The sequence below is a fragment of the Galleria mellonella genome, unplaced genomic scaffold (assembly GCF_026898425.1).
Source record: "Galleria mellonella isolate WM207_F2 unplaced genomic scaffold, CSIRO_AGI_GalMel_v1 utg44, whole genome shotgun sequence".
Lineage (NCBI taxonomy): Eukaryota > Metazoa > Arthropoda > Insecta > Lepidoptera > Pyralidae > Galleria > Galleria mellonella.
This window is the reverse complement of record NW_026442100.1, coordinates 5,395,358-5,414,350: the sequence shown is the minus strand read 5'-3', so window position 1 is coordinate 5,414,350 and position 18,993 is coordinate 5,395,358. Positions and strand designations below refer to the sequence as shown.

Here is an 18,993-nt window from a genome sequence, read left to right as displayed (position 1 = left end):
TTTAAATTTAATGAGAAGAAAGGATCTCATAGAAAGTAAAATTTTATTTCATACAAATTTTAATGTACCTTTTTTATACTTTTAACAAAGTATCCTTAATTAAAACTGTATTATTATTATATAGTAACATATATTTATTATGTTGGTATATATAGTAGCATCCGACATGTGCTACACCTACCACGGTGGCGCCCCTACCTACTAGTTTCTCTGTGACATTTAAAGTTTGACAGCAAAGTTTTTATTGTCAAACTTGTCAAACTTCACCTTCATACGAACGACCTCCATTCATCCTTCACCGTTAGAAAAATACTACATTTATTACCATTTTTAATATCTTGAAATATAAGTCATCCAAAAACTTTTTTATAAGCACTGGAGTGCCATTTAATTATAAATTAATATTAGAATAGAATTTTTAAATTGAAAATGGCATTAAAATCACCGGTGGTGTTTGGGTTAGTCGGTCGCATATCGCGCCGCTGTTTTTCGACTTCTAAAGCCGTATCCTCCAAACCGGTGACAGTGCGAGATGCCTTGAACCAGGCCATCGACGAGGAGATGGAACGAGACGAGAAGGTATTCGTTATGGGTGAAGAAGTTGCCCAATATGATGGTGCTTACAAAGTGACAAGGTTAGTACAAAACGCTTTGTTTAACCACTTTACCGTTTCCAAAACGTGTTATTTATCAGTGTAAGTTGTATAAAATTTTGTTCCCTATATTTTTTATGTTATGAGCTTGCAATAATTTACGTAAATTATAAGAAATTTACATTTTAAGATCAAGTAGCATTATATAACCAACAAACTTGTTTACAGATGTAAAAAGCGTGATTTGTTATCTTTATATAGGTGATTATTAAATGGTTTTCTTAGAGAAGTACAAAATGATATCTTATGTTTATATCTTTACAAGAATAAATTAACATCTGGTTGTACTAGCACAAATTGTCATAAAATTATTATTCATGTTTTGAATTATATTTCTATGAAATGCTTTCATTTGTCCTCGAGACAACTCCCTTATGGGATCACCACAGATACTATTATAGTAATTATTCTTCATAAATTTTATATTCTTTTATTTTCAGACTGAATCTCTTTAAATATATTAACGAAATTTAAAATTGTAATGTTCTAGTGAAATATCTTTTGTTTTATAATATATTGCCGAGAGCAAATGTGTTCTATGATAGTACTCTGTCACATAGATCTCTTTTTAACTCAAAGTTATTTCAATTGTTCATATACTGTTTAATCTTTAATCCACAATAAAAAAAAAAAAAAAAAAAAAACATAAATCTGAAGTATTTGTTTGTCTGTCCATTCATTTAAAAACTCATGTTCTAAATGAATGGGCCAATTTAAATATCTTCATTTAGTGAAATTACAAAGCATATTATAAATATCTATGTTTTAACGTAGCAACTCATATACAATGGTGATCAACTTGAAATGGGCACTGTTTTTTATTACTTACTACCTTTTAATCACAACTTTATGAATAGTTATGTTCAGTGATCAAGATAAGGTGTCCTGTGTATTTTTCCATCTCATTAGTATATATCATAGTAATTTATTAATATAATATAATCTATTTTGAATTATTAATAATTGCTTAAGCTATTAAGCATTGTAATTTAATGCTTAAGGTATTAAGCAATAATAATTATATAAAATCATCAGTTTCTCTTTCTCTTGCCCTGGTATATTTTATCTCTTCTGTATTCCGGGTTTTTACGTTTAGAAATCCTCGGAACGGTGAGGTCGCTCCGTGAGGCCTGTGAAGAACCCAGGAAGCTTCTGCGCTTCTGGACGGAGCTAGGTTGGCTGCACTAGCCACGACTCATACGCACAATGGCCCAAATGAGAGGCTAAGTGCGGAAAATGGAGTCCCTTTCACATTCACATTCCGGGTTATAATAAGAATACAACATCAGATATATCTGATACCTTTTACTCTTATTCTGTTATCGCATTAACAGGTCCACAGTCTCGTGGGAAGCCAATCCCGTGCTAAGTTGGTCAAAGTTAGCACACAATCAGAGGCATGTCAACAAGTACACTTTTAAGAGCATTGACGTGTGCGACCGCGCACTAGATAATTAACAGTGTAATGATGGAAGTTGGCTTTAAAATAAAAGAAGTAAAATACCATACAATCACTCTCAAACTAGGATAAATAGATAAACATCTGAGGATTAACATGGAGTACCCAATAGCAATTAAATAATTAAAATTAAATAAAATAAATATGCTCTGCCTGTATATATGTATTAAAGAGAATTCTATGAACTTGCTATTTTTTATTGTTTCCAATTATTTTTTCAACTTCACCTGAAAGTCTTTAGGTGTATGGCGCTGTGCATCACAGCATCTCGTCTTGCATTACGGGCTGCAGCTTGCAGACCTTATGAAGACATCGATGTGAGCAAGGGTGGGGGTTAAAAATTAACTCAAGTTATAAAAATTATATAAATATGCTTCAATTACAGGGGTCTCTGGAAGAAATATGGTGACAAGAGAGTAATAGACACACCCATCACAGAGGCAGGCTTTGCAGGATTAGCTGTGGGCGCTGCGTTTGCGGGCCTCAGGCCTATTTGCGAATTCATGACCTTCAACTTCTCTATGCAGGCTATTGACCATGTAAGTAGAGAAGACAATTTATTGTGGCTATATTTTTTTGTACCATTTTACTTTTATATATATATATATATATATATATATATATATATATATATATATATATATATATATACAACTTAGAATTTTTTTACACAATGCTAGCCATCGTTTATATTTCACATTACTAGATGATACAATATTAAAGCTAGCTGATTTCCTAATTGGATTCCTATTAACAGAATTAAAATTTTTGTAATGTATGAGTTTACCGCCTTGGGTCCTGGCGTAGAATAGGCCACCCCTTTCATTCCCTTGGATGACGGATACAGAAGATGGATACAGGCTACTGATTGCAGGCAATCAAAATTGGCCGTACCTACGTTGAATCAACGACTATCAAAACGTTTATTACATCTAGATAGAAAAACCTCAAAATAATGATAGGGACAATAACGGGCCATTGTCCATTAAACAAACATTTGTACACAATAGGAGCCACAGACAGCCCTCTATGTCGAGGCTGTTTCGACGCCGAAGAAACGGCTGCTCGCGTAATCCTGGCATGTGAGGCTGTGGCCCATCAACGTTTAGAAATCCTCGGAACGGTGAGGTCGCTTCGTGAGGCCTCTGAAGAACCCAGGAAGCTTCTGCACGTCTGGGCGGAGCTAGGTTGGCTGCACTAGCCACGACTCATACGCACAACGGCCCAAATGAAAGGCTAAGCGCGGATAATGGAGTCTTTTTCACATTCACATTTCCCTTGGGTGACGTTAAAGGATCTTATTGGTCAAGGGACGGCCAGCAGCGTCCCTCTGCCAAGCATGGCAATTACTGGCGAAACTTCTTTTATGGGGAAGCATGTTCAGCAGTGGACAGTCAACGGCTGATATGATGATGATAAAGAGTGAATTTAATGTGTGCCTATCATACATAAATAACAAATTCTGTTTGTTGTTTATAAACCAACTTTTTTATTCCAGGTAATAAACTCAGCAGCAAAGACATTCTACATGTCAGCGGGCACTGTTCCCGTGCCAATTGTGTTCCGTGGTCCCAACGGGGCCGCCGCCGGCGTCGCCGCGCAGCACTCGCAGTGCTTCGGCGCCTGGTACATGCACTGTCCGGGTCTGAAGGTGCTCATGCCGTACACCGCCGAAGATGCTAAAGGTCTGTAAGGGAAAATCATATATTTGAGTAATTGTTATTAGTTATATCACGTGTACAAACATAAGTACTTTATACCATATTGCCATTTCATTATCTGAAGGGCATAAAAAGGTCAAATATATTTCGTCATTGATCTAACTGTCCTATTACATATCATTGTCATATTATTTTAGAATGATTAATTAACAATATTTATGTTATTAGTTCCTGATATAATATAATATATTTATTTATTTATTCTTTATTGTACACAGAAAAAATTACAACATATATATATATATATAGAATAAAGATGCACAACAGGCGAGCTTAACTCTGTAAGAGTTCTCTTCCAGCAAACCCTGAGTGGAAAGGAGCATTAATTATAATATAATATAATCAATTCTTTTTAAAATTATTTTTTGCTATTTATTGCCTAATTTTCTTAACAAACTTAACTATTAATGTTAAACTGTCTCGCAATATGTTTATTTGTTTCTTTTAAAAATTTATAGCGGTGATATCGACTAAGAAATATTAAAATATCGTTTACAAACTGGCTGGACATAGTAAAGTACCCATTCTACCATTTCTACCTCTCATTTATGATCTTATACCTCCATACCCCATAAATTCACTGTTATGTCCTACTTTTAAAACCGAAATACAACCACGTGAGTAGCTTAGCGATAGTTACCACTTTCCATCAGTTGGACCGTTAGCACGTTTGCCATTCTAATTTGTATAAAAAAAATATCAAATTAAATACAAATTGTTATTTAGTATTTGTCTTTTAATTGCTTACTAAAAATGTTCTCTTAATTAGTAACTTGCAATACCAGTAATTCGTGTTTCAAACACCTAATGCTGTGGTATTGTTTAATTAGTATTCCAAATACCTATGGCTTTAAAATAGATTTTACTATACATAAATACATTTAGTTTTCATTTCATTTAGTTTCGTTCCTGTTAAATATTGTTTTTTTTTTATCAAGTTTTATTCATTCCCCAATAAGAAGCTGTTTGCCTTTTTTATATGCAATTTAATATGGCGAACAAGCTGACAGCCCACCTGATGGAAAGTGGTAACCGTCGCCTATAGACATGAGCGGTACCATGGACATAACAGAGTATACTGTTTCGCCCATGATACCCCCCATGCGTTGCTATTCCTGAGGACGCAGGTGTTATTCCTCTGTACCCTGTATTTAAAATATGAAATATTAAATATTTTTAAGTCATATATTTGAAATATAAAAAACAAATACAATTATTTCAACTATTTTTACTTAAAGTACAGAATACAGTCAGATACAGTACAACGTCCAGTTATGATTTTATTATATGTATTGATTTGCAGGTCTACTAAAGGCAGCCATCAGGGATCCAGACCCAGTGGTAGTGTTAGAGAATGAAATGCTGTATGGTGTCCCATTCCCCATGTCCGACGAGGCACTGTCAAAAGACTTTGTACTACCAATAGGTATGTTATATTAACCCTTTGCACTCGAGGCCATTTTCGCTTGCAATGTAAGCAGAGCCTAGTCCACGAAAGTACTTCCGAGGAAACTATCTTATCGCATATTGTAAAGGAGATCCGGTTACAAAAGACTATAGCGTCGTAGCAGTGTAGTTCGATTTAAAGTTTTAAACCACTCGGGCGCCGCTCGAGTGCAAAGGCTTAACTTATTTATACTGATGACAAAAGGATTTTTCTAAATTTTTTTTAACTTTCCATCACCCATGTTTGTTTGCCAATAATATTACGTTTTTGTTGCAGAAGAATAATATTGTATTAATTTATTTTTATTAATATAAATTAGTTACAATAGCTGTGTGGTCCCCGCATAGAATGGGCCACAGCTTTCTTTCTCGTGGGTGTCGTAAGAGACGACTAATGTAATGGTCGAGGGTTGGGCAGCAGCGTCCCTCTTAAAACCAATCACCAAAGCCTAACTGCGGTTGCCAACCCCCTTGCCAAGCATGGCAAGTATTAGAAAACTCCCCAATAAGGGGATGCCTATATTCAGCATTAGATGGTTAAGGGCCGTTTGTGCCGTATGTTTTTTATGCAAACAAACTGACGGCCCACCGGATAGAAAGCGGTAACTTTCGCCTGTAGACATGAGCAGTACCATGGACATAACAGAGTATACTGTTTTGCCCACTATATCCCTCACGCGTTGCCATTCCTGAGGACTAAGATGTTATCCCTCTGTACCTCGTAAATTAACTGCCATATCCCACCGTTCAAACCGAAACACAGCCATGCAAACATAACTGCCTCACGGTAGAAACATGAATGGGAAAGAGGTACCCAAGCAAACGACTTTTGTACAGTCTTCCTCTGGTATATGTACACAGTTAGATGTTATAGTTTATGTATATATAAGAGTAAATCTGTCTGTCTGTAGGTAAAGCGAAGATCGAGCGTCCAGGGCAACACGTGACTGTGGTATGCGCAGGTCGCGCCACGGAGACAGCGCTGCAGGCCGCCAACGAACTCGCAGGCAAAGGTAAACAGGCATGAGAAAATATTTTACCTCCATACTCTTCATTCGGGCCGTTGAACTCCATATAATATGGTTGAGCGCAATGATAGTTGGCTCGTCCGTCATACTCGTGAACGCGTGCTGCTTATAAGGACTGGTCTGCTTATATTTTCTTTGTTTATTTTCCATTTAATAATACGTATAAATATAACTTTATTCTAATTACAGTCACAGCACTTGTGCAAATGTAAAATTATCTTGTTCATAATAATTTTTAAAGAGTTGGTGTTCCTTAAATCTAATATATAAAATTCTCGTGTCACGGTGTTTGTTACCAAACTCCTCCGAAACGGCTGTACCAATTTTCATGAAATTTTTTGTGCATATCGGGTAGGCCTGAGAATCGGCCAACATCTATTTTTAATACCCCTCAATGATAAGGGTGACCCACCCCTAAAAAATTTTTTTTTATTTTTTTGACAAATTTTTTTATTTTTATTTTAATATGATTTAGCATTGACAAATACACACAACTTTAAATTTTCATCGTTTTATGATCAACCCCTGTATTCTAATTGCGATTTTTATATTTCGCAATAAGTGGTAAAACAACGTTTACGGGGTCGGCTAGTAAATAAATAAATAAATAACTGTTAAGTTTTTTTACTAGTTCTTCTCGATAGATAACAGCACTCCGAACCCCGCAGTACAATCTATACTTGTAATAAATCTGTAGAGAGGTCAATTCTGTACATGAAATATATTTCCAAAATAACTATCAGCCGGTGATTAGTGATCGACACTGATGCCAAAAATGTAATCAGTAAAATTTTTGTCTGTCTGTCTGTATGTTCGTTATAGTTAGTTAGTTGTGGTTTCCCCATAGAAACTATCATGGTTATTTCCTGATGAATTCATCATGATGGACTAACTGGCCTGTTTTCATTCTCACCTATCACCCTTCACTAGTGCTCCGCCAGTGTATCCCGTTAGCGTAGGCGGGGTTACCATACCATTTTCACTCATCAAAAAAAAAAATACGTGAACAACTGAACTATATAAATTTACAATAATTTGAATATATATGAAACGAAGAGGTGACGGTATGTATATAATGCAATTTAATTGTAAACGAACGACGTGAATGTGGCTGCTGATTAGTGGGTCGTCGCAATTTGCTTCACACTTCACGTTCCTTTCAGCAACCATAGATTATGCAGTAACATCAATAATTATATTGTATATCTATAATAATAGTTTGTACCAGCGTTTCTATTGCATAGTTTAATACGATGTTCCCCAACTTGGGGCCCACGCCCCACAGGGGGGAAATTGATAGTTAGAGGGTGGCAATTAAAAAATGGACTCGAAGCGACTTTAACCCTCTTACTCCGGGCCATTTAACTCTTCTTTTCATGTTTTTTTTTTTTTTATTGGTGAAATAAATCAATGTTATTACAATTCATGTTCAAAATTAAAGGAAAAATGGTTAAAAAATTAAATTTGACAGCTATGTTTTTTTTTCTGCAATGGACATTAAAAAGGTATCCAGACACGATCAACTTAAAGTGAACTTGTTCTTTTATATAATTTTTAGGCGTTCAATGTTATGATGGAAATTTCCACCATTATGCAAAGAAGGGTTAACTTCAGATTTTTTTGTATCAAATTTCGTAAAAAAAAAGATTAAAGTTTTTAGGGTGGCAAATACTTTTAGTCAAGGCTGTATACCTACACTATCATTATAAAGAGAAAAGATTTGAATGTATGTATGTATGTAATGAATGAAAAACCATTGGACTAATTTCAAAAATTCTTATACCATATATATTTTTTTTTTTTCAAAAAAAGCGTTCACGCTCACTTTTTATCTTTATCCGAGCAGTAAGTGCTTTATATTATTCCCAAATTCGTGTATAATATAGTATATATCATATATGTGTAAGTATATTTGTTATTCATATATATTTATTGGTTTATATATGTAATTTTAGTATGTATGTATATCAATAATTAGTAGTACCGCATTCGAGTATTCTGACACTTCCCTATGGTTGACAGGGAGAGAATGCTTTTAGCATTAAGTCCGCCATGTACACATATATGTACTAATAAATAAATATATTCTTTATTGCACTTAAACAATACATGCGACGATTAGTTTAACAACTTGTTAGCAAGGGAGGGCTTATCTCTGAAAGAGATCTCTTCCAGCCAACCCAGTGTAGTTAGAGAGAAAATAATTTAATTTGGGTAATCCAGTGCAGGAAAGGCACCGGTGAAAATAATGTAAATACAACAAACACTATTGTGAATAAATATATAAATAAATAAATAGATAAATATGTATAAGTGCATAGAATTATCATGTACAATTGATTAAAAGATGTGATTTCAGTCTTCTCTTGAAGGAAGTAATGGAAGGACTATCCCGTATGTCAGCATTACACTTTATTTATTTATTATTTAACTCTTTATTGCACCATAAATAAAAATATACAATGACAAGGGAATAATTCAAGCGAAAAACAGCAACACAAATACAGATTGAAACATACACACAAAGGTACAAAAAGCGGTCTTATCGCTAGGGCAATCTCTTACAGACAACCTTACAATACGATACGCTGGCATCCATCCCCCTTTTACTTTGTAATAAAAAAATATGCTGCATTTACAGGTATCGAATGTGAGGTGATAAACCTGCGGTCTCTGAGGCCCTTGGACTTCGACACTATCGCGCAGTCCGTCGCCAAGACACATCACCTGATCACCGTCGAACAGGGCTGGCCCAATTGTGGTGAGATTTTTTTTTATGTTTTGCAGTACAGTATTTAAGGTATCCCGTCCTCGCTATTGGATACGGGTGACGGAATGCCTATACAAGAGGGTACATGGTGGACGCAGTTTAGACGCAATATTTGAGGAGCATTAGGAAGCTACTACGGCCGGATACTGCAACAAAACAGAGTACGTGGTCGGCCCCCGAACTGGCGACCTCTGCTGTCTACCAGTCTCCAGTTCGAGGATTTATTACATATCACGATAATATTGGGAGACCATAAGTAGTCTAATAATAATTACTAATATTAGAAACTTGAAAGTATGTTTGTTTGTTTGTTACCTTCTAACGCTTAACGGCTTAACAAATCACTATGAAATTTAGTATACACTTACTATATGGGACAGTGAAGGATACAAGCTACTTTTAATCTAGGTCAGTAAACATTCCGGTCTCACGGATAAAGTTTTTTTTTTATACAACTTAGAATGGCAAGCAGGCTGACGGTCCACTTGATGGGAAGTGGTAACCGTCGCCTATAGACATGAGCAGTACCATGGACATAACAGAGTATATTGTTTCGCCCATGATATCCTCCATGCGTTGCCATTCCTAAGGACTCAGGTGTTATTCCTCTGTACCCTGTAAATTCACGCCATATCCCACCCTTCAAACCGAAACACAGCTGCATGTTTCGTTATAGAAACAAAAACTACTCGACGGATTTTAACGAAACTTGGTACAATTATTCTTCATACTCCTGGGCAGGTTATAGTATACTTTTCATCACGCTACGATCAATAGGAGCAGAGCAGTGAAGAAAAATGTTGGGAAAACGGGAGAAGTTACTCCATTTTTAAGCTTCCTTCGCATGTGCAGCCTTTATGGCCACTTTTTTAAATGTAAAAATGTCCACCCGTGCGAAGCCGGGACGGGCCGCTAGTATATTAATATAATAATAAATGTGGCAATGGGCTGGTCACATAGGTCGAAGGACCGACAACCGATGGGGAAGAAAGCTCTTGAGTGGAGTGTTCTCACTAGATGGAGTGCTTGATTGAGACCTGAAATGCATTGCAGGGAGTCCGTGGCTGCAGGTGGTACAGGACCGTTCTTTATGACAGTCTTTAGGGAAGGTTTATGTCCAGCAGTGGACGGATAATGGTTGAAATTATGATGATGCAAAAGTCGATTGCTTGGGTACCTCTGTCTCATTCGTGTTTCTACCGTGAAGCAGTTGTGTTCGCATTGCTGTGTTTCGGTTTGAAGGGTGGGATATGGCGTGAATTTACTGGGTACAGAGAAATAACACCTGAGTCCTCAGGAATGCCAACGCATGGGGGGTATCATGGGCGAAACAGTATACTCTGTTATGTCCATGGTACTGCTCATGTCTATAGGCGACGGTTACCACTTTCCATCAGGTGGGCCGTCAGCTTGTTTGCCATTCTAAATTGTATAAAAAAAATATATTTTAAGGAAGTTTACAGTTGTAATAATTTAATAGAAAATTACTAACAATCCCCCTTCCTCCCAGTTCATTTTATTGTATAACATGTAAGATATGACAAGGTATGATGGATGGATCAAGTAATGTGCCCATGGTGTGGCCGGCAGGCGTGGGCGCTGAGATCTGTGCTCGCGTGATGGAGTCTGCGTCGTTCTTCGAGCTGGACGCGCCCGCGTGGCGCGTGACGGGCGCCGACGTGCCGATGCCGTACGCGCTGCGGCTCGAGGGGCTGGCGCTGCCGCAGCACGGCGACGTCGTCCGCGCCGCCGCCGCCGTGCTCGGCAACAGGTGCGCCGCCACCGAACCACACCCCACCATCACAGCTCAACAACAACAACCAAAAACAATACAACAACAGCTGAAAACAATACAACAACAATTGAAAACAGCTCAACAACAGCAACCAAAAACAGTTCAACAACAATTGAAAACAGCTCAACAACAAAAACCAAAAACAGTTCAACAACAGCAACTAAAAACAGCTCAACAACAACAACCAAAAATAGTTCAACAACAGCAACAAACAAAACTTCACACCGACAGTAATAAAAGTAAAACCGTAAAGCAACAAGATAAAACCGAATCGTCGGTTCACGGTATGCTAGGTTTCGTAAATCTAAGAAAGGTAAAAATTCTTAAAAATTAAAAAAAAATCTAAACAAAGAAAAACAATTTATACTGAACAATAATAATTAAATTTTTGTATTTTTTTTTCTATATTTTGGACAACAAGAGCCTTAAACTTAATTATTATCATGGTATAAACTTAAATACCCAAAACCAATAACAATTGTCCATTACAAATTGTTATTACAATTGGTTTGAACTAACAATCTTCAAAACAAGGTTTTATAAAAAAAAAATAAAGTGTGTTAGTAAGTATACGAATAAAATATATTAATAAGTAAAAAAATATACATAGGTATATAAATATGAATGTGTAATCACATAATATCGTATGGTTGTGTGTATACCCACACATACAATGTCACTGTATAGCAACAACATTGCTTAGTGTAGCCAGCTAAGAAATTAAATTGTCCCACTTTTCAATAATAAGAAACAAAATATCAGTACTATTTATCAATTTAAATAAAACATAATAATAATAGTAATTTATTTCAAAACTAAGCAAAGAAAATATATAACCTGTAAAAATTACTGCCTTTAAAAAAAAACTTTAAAATAAATGTAAAACAAAAAACAACAAAAATAATGAAATAAAACGACAATAAACCTATAAAAAAATAACATGACAACAAAAATACTATAACTACAACACCGTGTGTGATGAACACCTTTGTTTTTTCTTTTTTTTAACTACGCCTGCCCTAAAGGTATACTGTTATATATCAGCGTATACGCTGGCGGAGCACCGGTGAAGAGGAACAGGTGAGGATGAAATGACAGGTCAGTACCCATCGTGATGAATTTACATGGATCTGGACACGATGGTTTTAAGGAGGAACCGCGAGGAGGTCGACCTAACAGTGTGTATTGCTAGCAATAAGGCTTCTAATCATTACTAACAATCCCTTCTTCCATCGAACACTCTTGATCAACATACTGACTCACTTTCCCATGACTGCTTCCACATTATTGAAAATATTTTTTTATACAACTTAGCAAACAAACTGACGGTCCACCTGATGGTAAGTGGTAACCGTCGCCTACAAATATAACAGAGTATACTGTGTCGCCCATAATACTCTTTATTGTCTAACGTTAAAAAAAAAGATAATCTCTTTAAATCTTTTTTTTTATACCACAAAGGTGGCGAACAAGTATACAGCCCGTCTGATGGTAAACGGTCGCTGTAGCCTTTGGACGCTTGCAACACTAGGGGTGTCACGCGCACGTTGCCGACCCTAAAGAAACCTTAATACACTCTGAAGAACCCCATACTGTAGTCTGTAGGGAAAATCTCAATCCACAGCCTGAGCGTTCGCTTGAGTCTTTTGCTTCAGTCTCTGCTTTGCAGAGAGGCTTCCCATCATAGAATAAGTACCTGAAAGAAAAATCCATTTTCTAAGACTACCGTTGAAATGAGGCAGATTAACTATGAAAATAGACAAAAATATTGACCGATTTTTAATTTTTTTTTTTATACCACTGAGGTGGCAAACAAGCATACGGCCCACCTGATGGTAAGCGGTTACCGTAGCCTGTTTAAATTCTGTAAACTGTTTTAATTCAATAAAAATGAAATAGTAACCCCAACTGTACCATTAGTTAAACCCGGTGGGATCCTGGTGCGATAAATTTAACTGACCTACAATTGGCCCATCGTGACGATTTTATTTAAAATTTGTCACGATAATTATAAGGAGGACAGTTTAGGGAACAATCTCATATATATATTTTTAATAGTATATCGATTACCTTCCAAAATTATTGTCATTGTCTAATAGGCTTTGCCAAGAAAACTCTGTAACTGCAACATCTGTGATATTCTGTGCTACCTTTTAAAATTCGCTGCTAATTCCTGTCGGTATTAGGAATTTTAAGGTGTTCTTGGTAGCGAAGCTTTTTTATCTCCTTAGGATATAAAAAAAATATTTTCCAAAGGAAATATATCGTTTGTACATGAGTGGACTGCAGCCGCTAATGTGCAGTGGCATATAATTTATCAGTATCTATTCTGTCTCTCATGTAAAAACTGAGCGTGAAGATCAATCTGATCGTCGTTATTGTAACCTATCGAGAAGAAACATTTTTAAGTGACGACTCCGTACACACAAATGTGATATGGGGCGATATTTCACTGCCTAGAACTTATAACCGTCTATAGTGGAGATGTGTGTTTAATCGAGGAAGATAGAATATTTTTATACGATATCTAATATTTAAAACTCTTATCAAAGTTATCAGCTTTATCACATACCCTCATGTCATTACTAACAGCGAGATTAATGTTTAATCTAATTTAAATTCTATTACAGCTTCGATAAAACTCATTATCTATTATTGTCAATTTATTGATAAGGCAACAGACTAAATAATCACCACGTTATAAGAGTTTGCAGCGACGTTATATTCACGAAACCTGGAAATTCGAAATGTATGTTTTTGTCTTGAAAATGGAAATGCACCTTTTCAAAGTAACATAATAAAAATAAAAAAAAAGAGAAAAATAGATGAATATCCATAGCGTTGTATCATTGTCTATCTCCATCCAAAATATCGAACTATAATATAATGTTTTGTTTACTCACCGGTTCAAATCTATTGAAAATTGAGCTAAAAACATTGTTTATTCTTTGTACTATATCATACTGAACACAATTTTATTTATATTTTTATTTATAACTATGTTATTTATAAAAACATATTTTAGTTATTTCAATTGAAAAAAGAAACTGTATAAGTGAATCGCTATATTTATAAATGGCGCCATTACTCGTAACTGTCATGAGGCCGATTCAAGGTAGACACGATCCGCCATGATGGAATACAGTTGGTTACATAGTTTCATACAAAACGTCGTTGCAACAACGATGTTCCAACTGTCGCAGCCCTCGGTTACATGACAAATATAATTCGCTCAAATTGCCGTTAGATGGCAGCAGGAACAAAATAGAAGTCTATATGATTTCGTTTCGTTGCTGAACACAGTAGAAGAGAGAACATTATATTTAGTATCAGTAGCGATTAAAGAAGAATGCCAGCTGAACATAGCTTATATATCATCTCCACTTTTTGAAAAATCCCTCACGCCTTTTCGCGTTTCGAGAGATTGCTTATAATCTTAATATTTTTAATTACTACAGTATTTTTGGGCAATTTTGGCTTAAAATATTTCTATATTTATAATTTTGCAGAAAAGAAATTGGGGGTATTTTTTTTTTATACTTTTGATATTTGTAAAATGTATAAAGGTGAATAAAAACTATAAAACGTAGTAGTGCACTTTACACAACACAGAGTTGTTACAATAAGGACATAATTTTGATGATGGAGTCCCTTTGGTGGTACCACATATGGGAGACATGACTTAATCAAGCAGATAGACGAAATGCTTTCTCACTGTACTGGGTTGACTGGAAGAGATCTCTGTCAGAGATAAGTCCACCCTTGCTCAACATTTATAAATAGATTATTTTATATGTAACTTACAAGTGCAATAAAGAATATATATATATATATATATATATATATATATATATATATATATATATAGTTTTATAAATAAGACTTTAGCACGTAAGAACGAATTAAATTGGATTAAACATCCATTTCATTTTCACATATAAATTTAACGTATTGTTAGTGTGGGGCACTTGTTTAATATAAAAAAAAGAAACTGCCACACATCGAAGTTATTTATTTAATATTTTACGCGGTTAACAATGCATTTTGAAGGTCCACTTGACTCGCGACGTGCCTGACCCTTGATTCAGGGCTTCATTGAGTCTGAATGAAAATAACTAGTTGATTTTACTGGCCAGACCGGCGGGCAGAAACCAGCGGGTCTACCATGAAATGAAATTCCGAAATTTCGGACTCAATTTCGTGTTTTTGTTTATACCAAAATCGGACCAATACATGGAGTTTAACATTTCGTTCGTCATACATCCTATCATAAAAGTCCAAAGGAACGATATTTTAACATTTTTAATATTTCCAAACGGCATGTATTATGTAATTTTAACATTAAATTTCTATTTCGTTTGGCTCCGAAATTTCGGAAAACATCTCATGGTAGGCCCTCAGATCCGTAGCTGGGCAGTAATTTGGCTAGCTAAATTACGACTGACTGATTTAGAGTTTGTATGAGTCTATATATGCATAATACTGCTGATTTAAATGGAAATCAATTATTTCTATTCAGCAATAATATGTCTACATGCTAAGGTTGTACAGTATGTACGACGATGGTAGCAGAACAGAGAAAGATATGAAATAAGGGGTGACCGAGATAAAGGTAGAAAATGAGTAGTCTTATTTTCGTCGTTTACTTGGTGGTATATTTTATTTATTTATTTATTTTATCATTAGTACAAATATGTGTACATGGCGGACTTAATGCTAAAAGTATTCTCTCCCAGTCAACCATAGGGAAGTGTCAGAATACTCGAATGCGGTACTACTAATTATTGATATACATACATACTAAAATTACATATATAGACGAATAAATATATATATAAATAACAAATATAATATAACAACGATTTGAAAAATGATACAAGTTCTTGATTGGGCCTTTTTCGACGTTCGTTCTTAAGTTTGTAGTGGAAATAGACTTTGTATAATTGGCTAAAAGTAAAGGAAATCGTATTAGTTTAGAGAAAAAAGTATTTGACACTAGCAACCCGCCCCGGATTCGCACGAGTGCAATATTTGTTTGAGTAACTTTTAAAATGTTAAGACATTTTAGTATGTTAAAGTACTGCACTAAGATTTTAAAATGAATGGCTTGAAGAAAATAATTCACTTTTAACATAAAATTCGTTTTCTTGGCTGAGATATTGAACTTAAATAAGGTGTCGCGAACTTTTTAGTAAAGCTAAAAGTAATGGCCATTTTTACAGTACATTTTATTCCTTTATTTCAAAACGTTCAGGCATTACACGTATTATAGAATTTTTGCCATCTTTAATTACATTTATTGTGATTAATCATTGATAGGTGCTTATCAAAATAAAAAAAAAAAAACCTATATCACTCGGGCTAAGAAATTTGTGTAAGAAAGAAAGAAATATTTTTATTCGAGTAAACTTAGATTTAAGTATTTACAAATAGTAATTTTAGTTTCATTACCACCCATTCGGAACGCAATTACAGCCAAGAATAACGGGCAAGAAACTCAGCTGTTGCTTTTTTCAAAAACTTTAATTATATAAATAATGAATTTGTGTGAATACAAACTACTAAGCGGTATTAAAACAAATTTTAAAATATATAGTACAAATTAAAACTTGTATCTGGTAACCTTGTTGGCTGTTCCAGGTAGGCTCTAAAGGGTCGTGCCCAGGCTGTAAAAACCTTTAAAAAAAAACGTAGTTGGCGGTTTGTCGTACTCTGTGGTATTTGTTATTTTTTGGCTGAAGGCTTTCGCTAAAGTCACAATAAATGAAAAAAAAACTGTGGTATGTATCGGGTGCTCGAGGAGATAGCTAGGGATGTGAGACTAATGGAAAAAAAATCGATTTTCCTGTTATTTAAAAATCTACATGCTTTTCATATTCCAATAATGATCCTTAAAAGATTGATATTAACAATTTAGTAGATTAAAAATCAAATAAAATGATATGAATAACAAAATAACTAATTCAAAACTAAAAATCAAAACGAATGTTAATTTAAACTTTCAAGGTAAATAATAAGAAAACTAAACATCATTATATAAACGTTTTATAAAATGAAATGATAATCATCCCAACAAAATGACAACCTTATTGTCCCAAAAACTAAAATATTAATTAAATAAAAAAAACATTACAATAAATGACCAACCCTACTTTACATTTGACTGATATTAAAATAAAATATTTAAAACGAAAATAAAAAAAAAAGTAAACGACTACGTTGTGGTCTCAAAAACTAAAATATAAAACAAATCGTTCATCAATCTTCAAGTTTGAATAATAAAAAAAATCATAAGTAATTATTTGCATCAATTTTCAATCTCGTTTTACGTAAGAGCAGTAATAAAATAATATGAAACAATAAGTGAAAAAGCTGAACGACAACGTTAACGTATTGTCACAAAATATTTAACAATTCCACATTTGATTAGAAATTAGAATTCCCACAAATTTTCAAGTATGCACTTTAAGAACAATAATTTTGATAATCTCTTTCTCAAGAACGCTTAATTATTATTAATTTAACTGTTTAGCACGATTAATATGATAATAACTATAAAAATTGATTATAAAAAATCGATTATAAGAACATAATAATCGACTCAAACAAAAATCTATTTTTTTTGACATCCCTACCAATAGCTGGTTATGTCGACTACATATAACTTAGACGTGGCTATTGTTTCAAAAACCGTTATATAACTGGCTATTGGTATAGCTACCCGTCGTTAATTAGTAATTAACTTATCACATAAATAACCCACAATGAATGTTAATAAAAACTATAGTTCCCTTAAAAAAATCATACAGATTATAAAGATTATAAATATGTACACAAACAAAGTGAATAATTATATAAAAGCAAGATACAGAGGCAGCAATGGGCGGCCTTATCGCTAAATAGCGATCTCTTCTAGGCAACCTTAGGATGGGGAGAAATAATTAAAAAAGTGTCTGGTCAAGGCAAAACAGAAAAATAATACAATATTATTTTTTTATTACAAATAAGGAATTAAACAATTAAACGTTGAATTAAACAATACATATAGACGGAACTCAATGCTAATTATTGTACACAGTACATCCATACAAATGTAAAATTATCTTGTACATTCAAATTTCTATCCCACAAAAAAGTTTTCAAATGTGACAAAACCAGTTACTTTGGTCTAAAAACTAAACTACTAAACCGAATTTAATAAAATTTGTATGAGACCAGTCTGTAAGTAAAAAAAAAGGAATTTTCCAAATCGGTTTACAACTGAGGGAGTTATAAGTTAATAAATATAAAAAAAAAAATACAAGTGAATTGCCAATCACTTTCATTTTGTAGTCATAATAATAATATAAACCAATTTCATTTTCAGAATAAGCGAGGCGGTGAACTAGTGACGCCAGGACGTATCAATCGCCAGGGTTGCCTACACCTCGCTGTGCTAGTTGAACATTGTACATAATTCCATTATATTTATTTGCCGCTGTGTTACTCCGCGGAGGACTGTTATTGTAACCATGTGATATTCGGATGAGATTGTGTGAGCGCACGATACGAACAATATTTATTTACATGTTTAAAATAAATTTGTTAGTAATTTTTTTATTGTATTTTTATTTTACCAGAGGCAGACTTTGTACAGAAGTCATTTGCTTGGGCATCTCTGTCCATTAGTGTTTTTTTTTGTGGATGAAAATGAAATGGTAACCCCACCTGCGCTAACAGGATACGCTGGCGGAGCTCCAGTGAAGGGTGATAGATGAGAATGAAAGCAGGCCAGTTAGCCCATCGTGATGAATTCATCAGGAATTAACCATGATAGTTTCCAAGGGGAACCACGAGGAGGTCGACCTGGTTGGGTATATTACTAGCAATGGGATTTTCAGTCTCCATTACTAACAATAGGGCAGCAGCGTCCCTCATGAAACATCAAAGTTTAACTGTGGTTGACAATCTGCCTGCCAAGCATGGCAACTATTATAACTTATTACATATAAACTAAAACAACAAATAAACTAGTAACCTAGTCCCCACACCATGAGTAAGTGTGTTGTGGGTGTTAGAATTCTTTTAGAAATGGAAATTTATTATTTGACAAAAACAAGATACACTGGGCCCCACACTAGG

The 18,993-nt window shown here is 34.6% G+C and overlaps 1 protein-coding gene across 1 annotated transcript; it reads left to right on the top strand.

Annotated features, from left to right (window-relative positions):
- Window positions 1-262: 262 nt before the first annotated feature.
- On the top strand, window positions 263-18,467 carry LOC113518809 (pyruvate dehydrogenase E1 component subunit beta, mitochondrial). Its single transcript, XM_026903805.3, has 8 exons — window positions 263-635; window positions 2,498-2,651; window positions 3,611-3,797; window positions 5,137-5,259; window positions 6,191-6,292; window positions 8,949-9,068; window positions 10,668-10,848; window positions 18,239-18,467. Exons 1-8 carry the CDS (start codon window positions 430-432, stop codon window positions 18,258-18,260), a joined length of 1,095 nt encoding a protein of 364 aa, XP_026759606.1. The 5' UTR covers window positions 263-429; the 3' UTR covers window positions 18,261-18,467.
- Window positions 18,468-18,993: the final 526 nt, after the last annotated feature.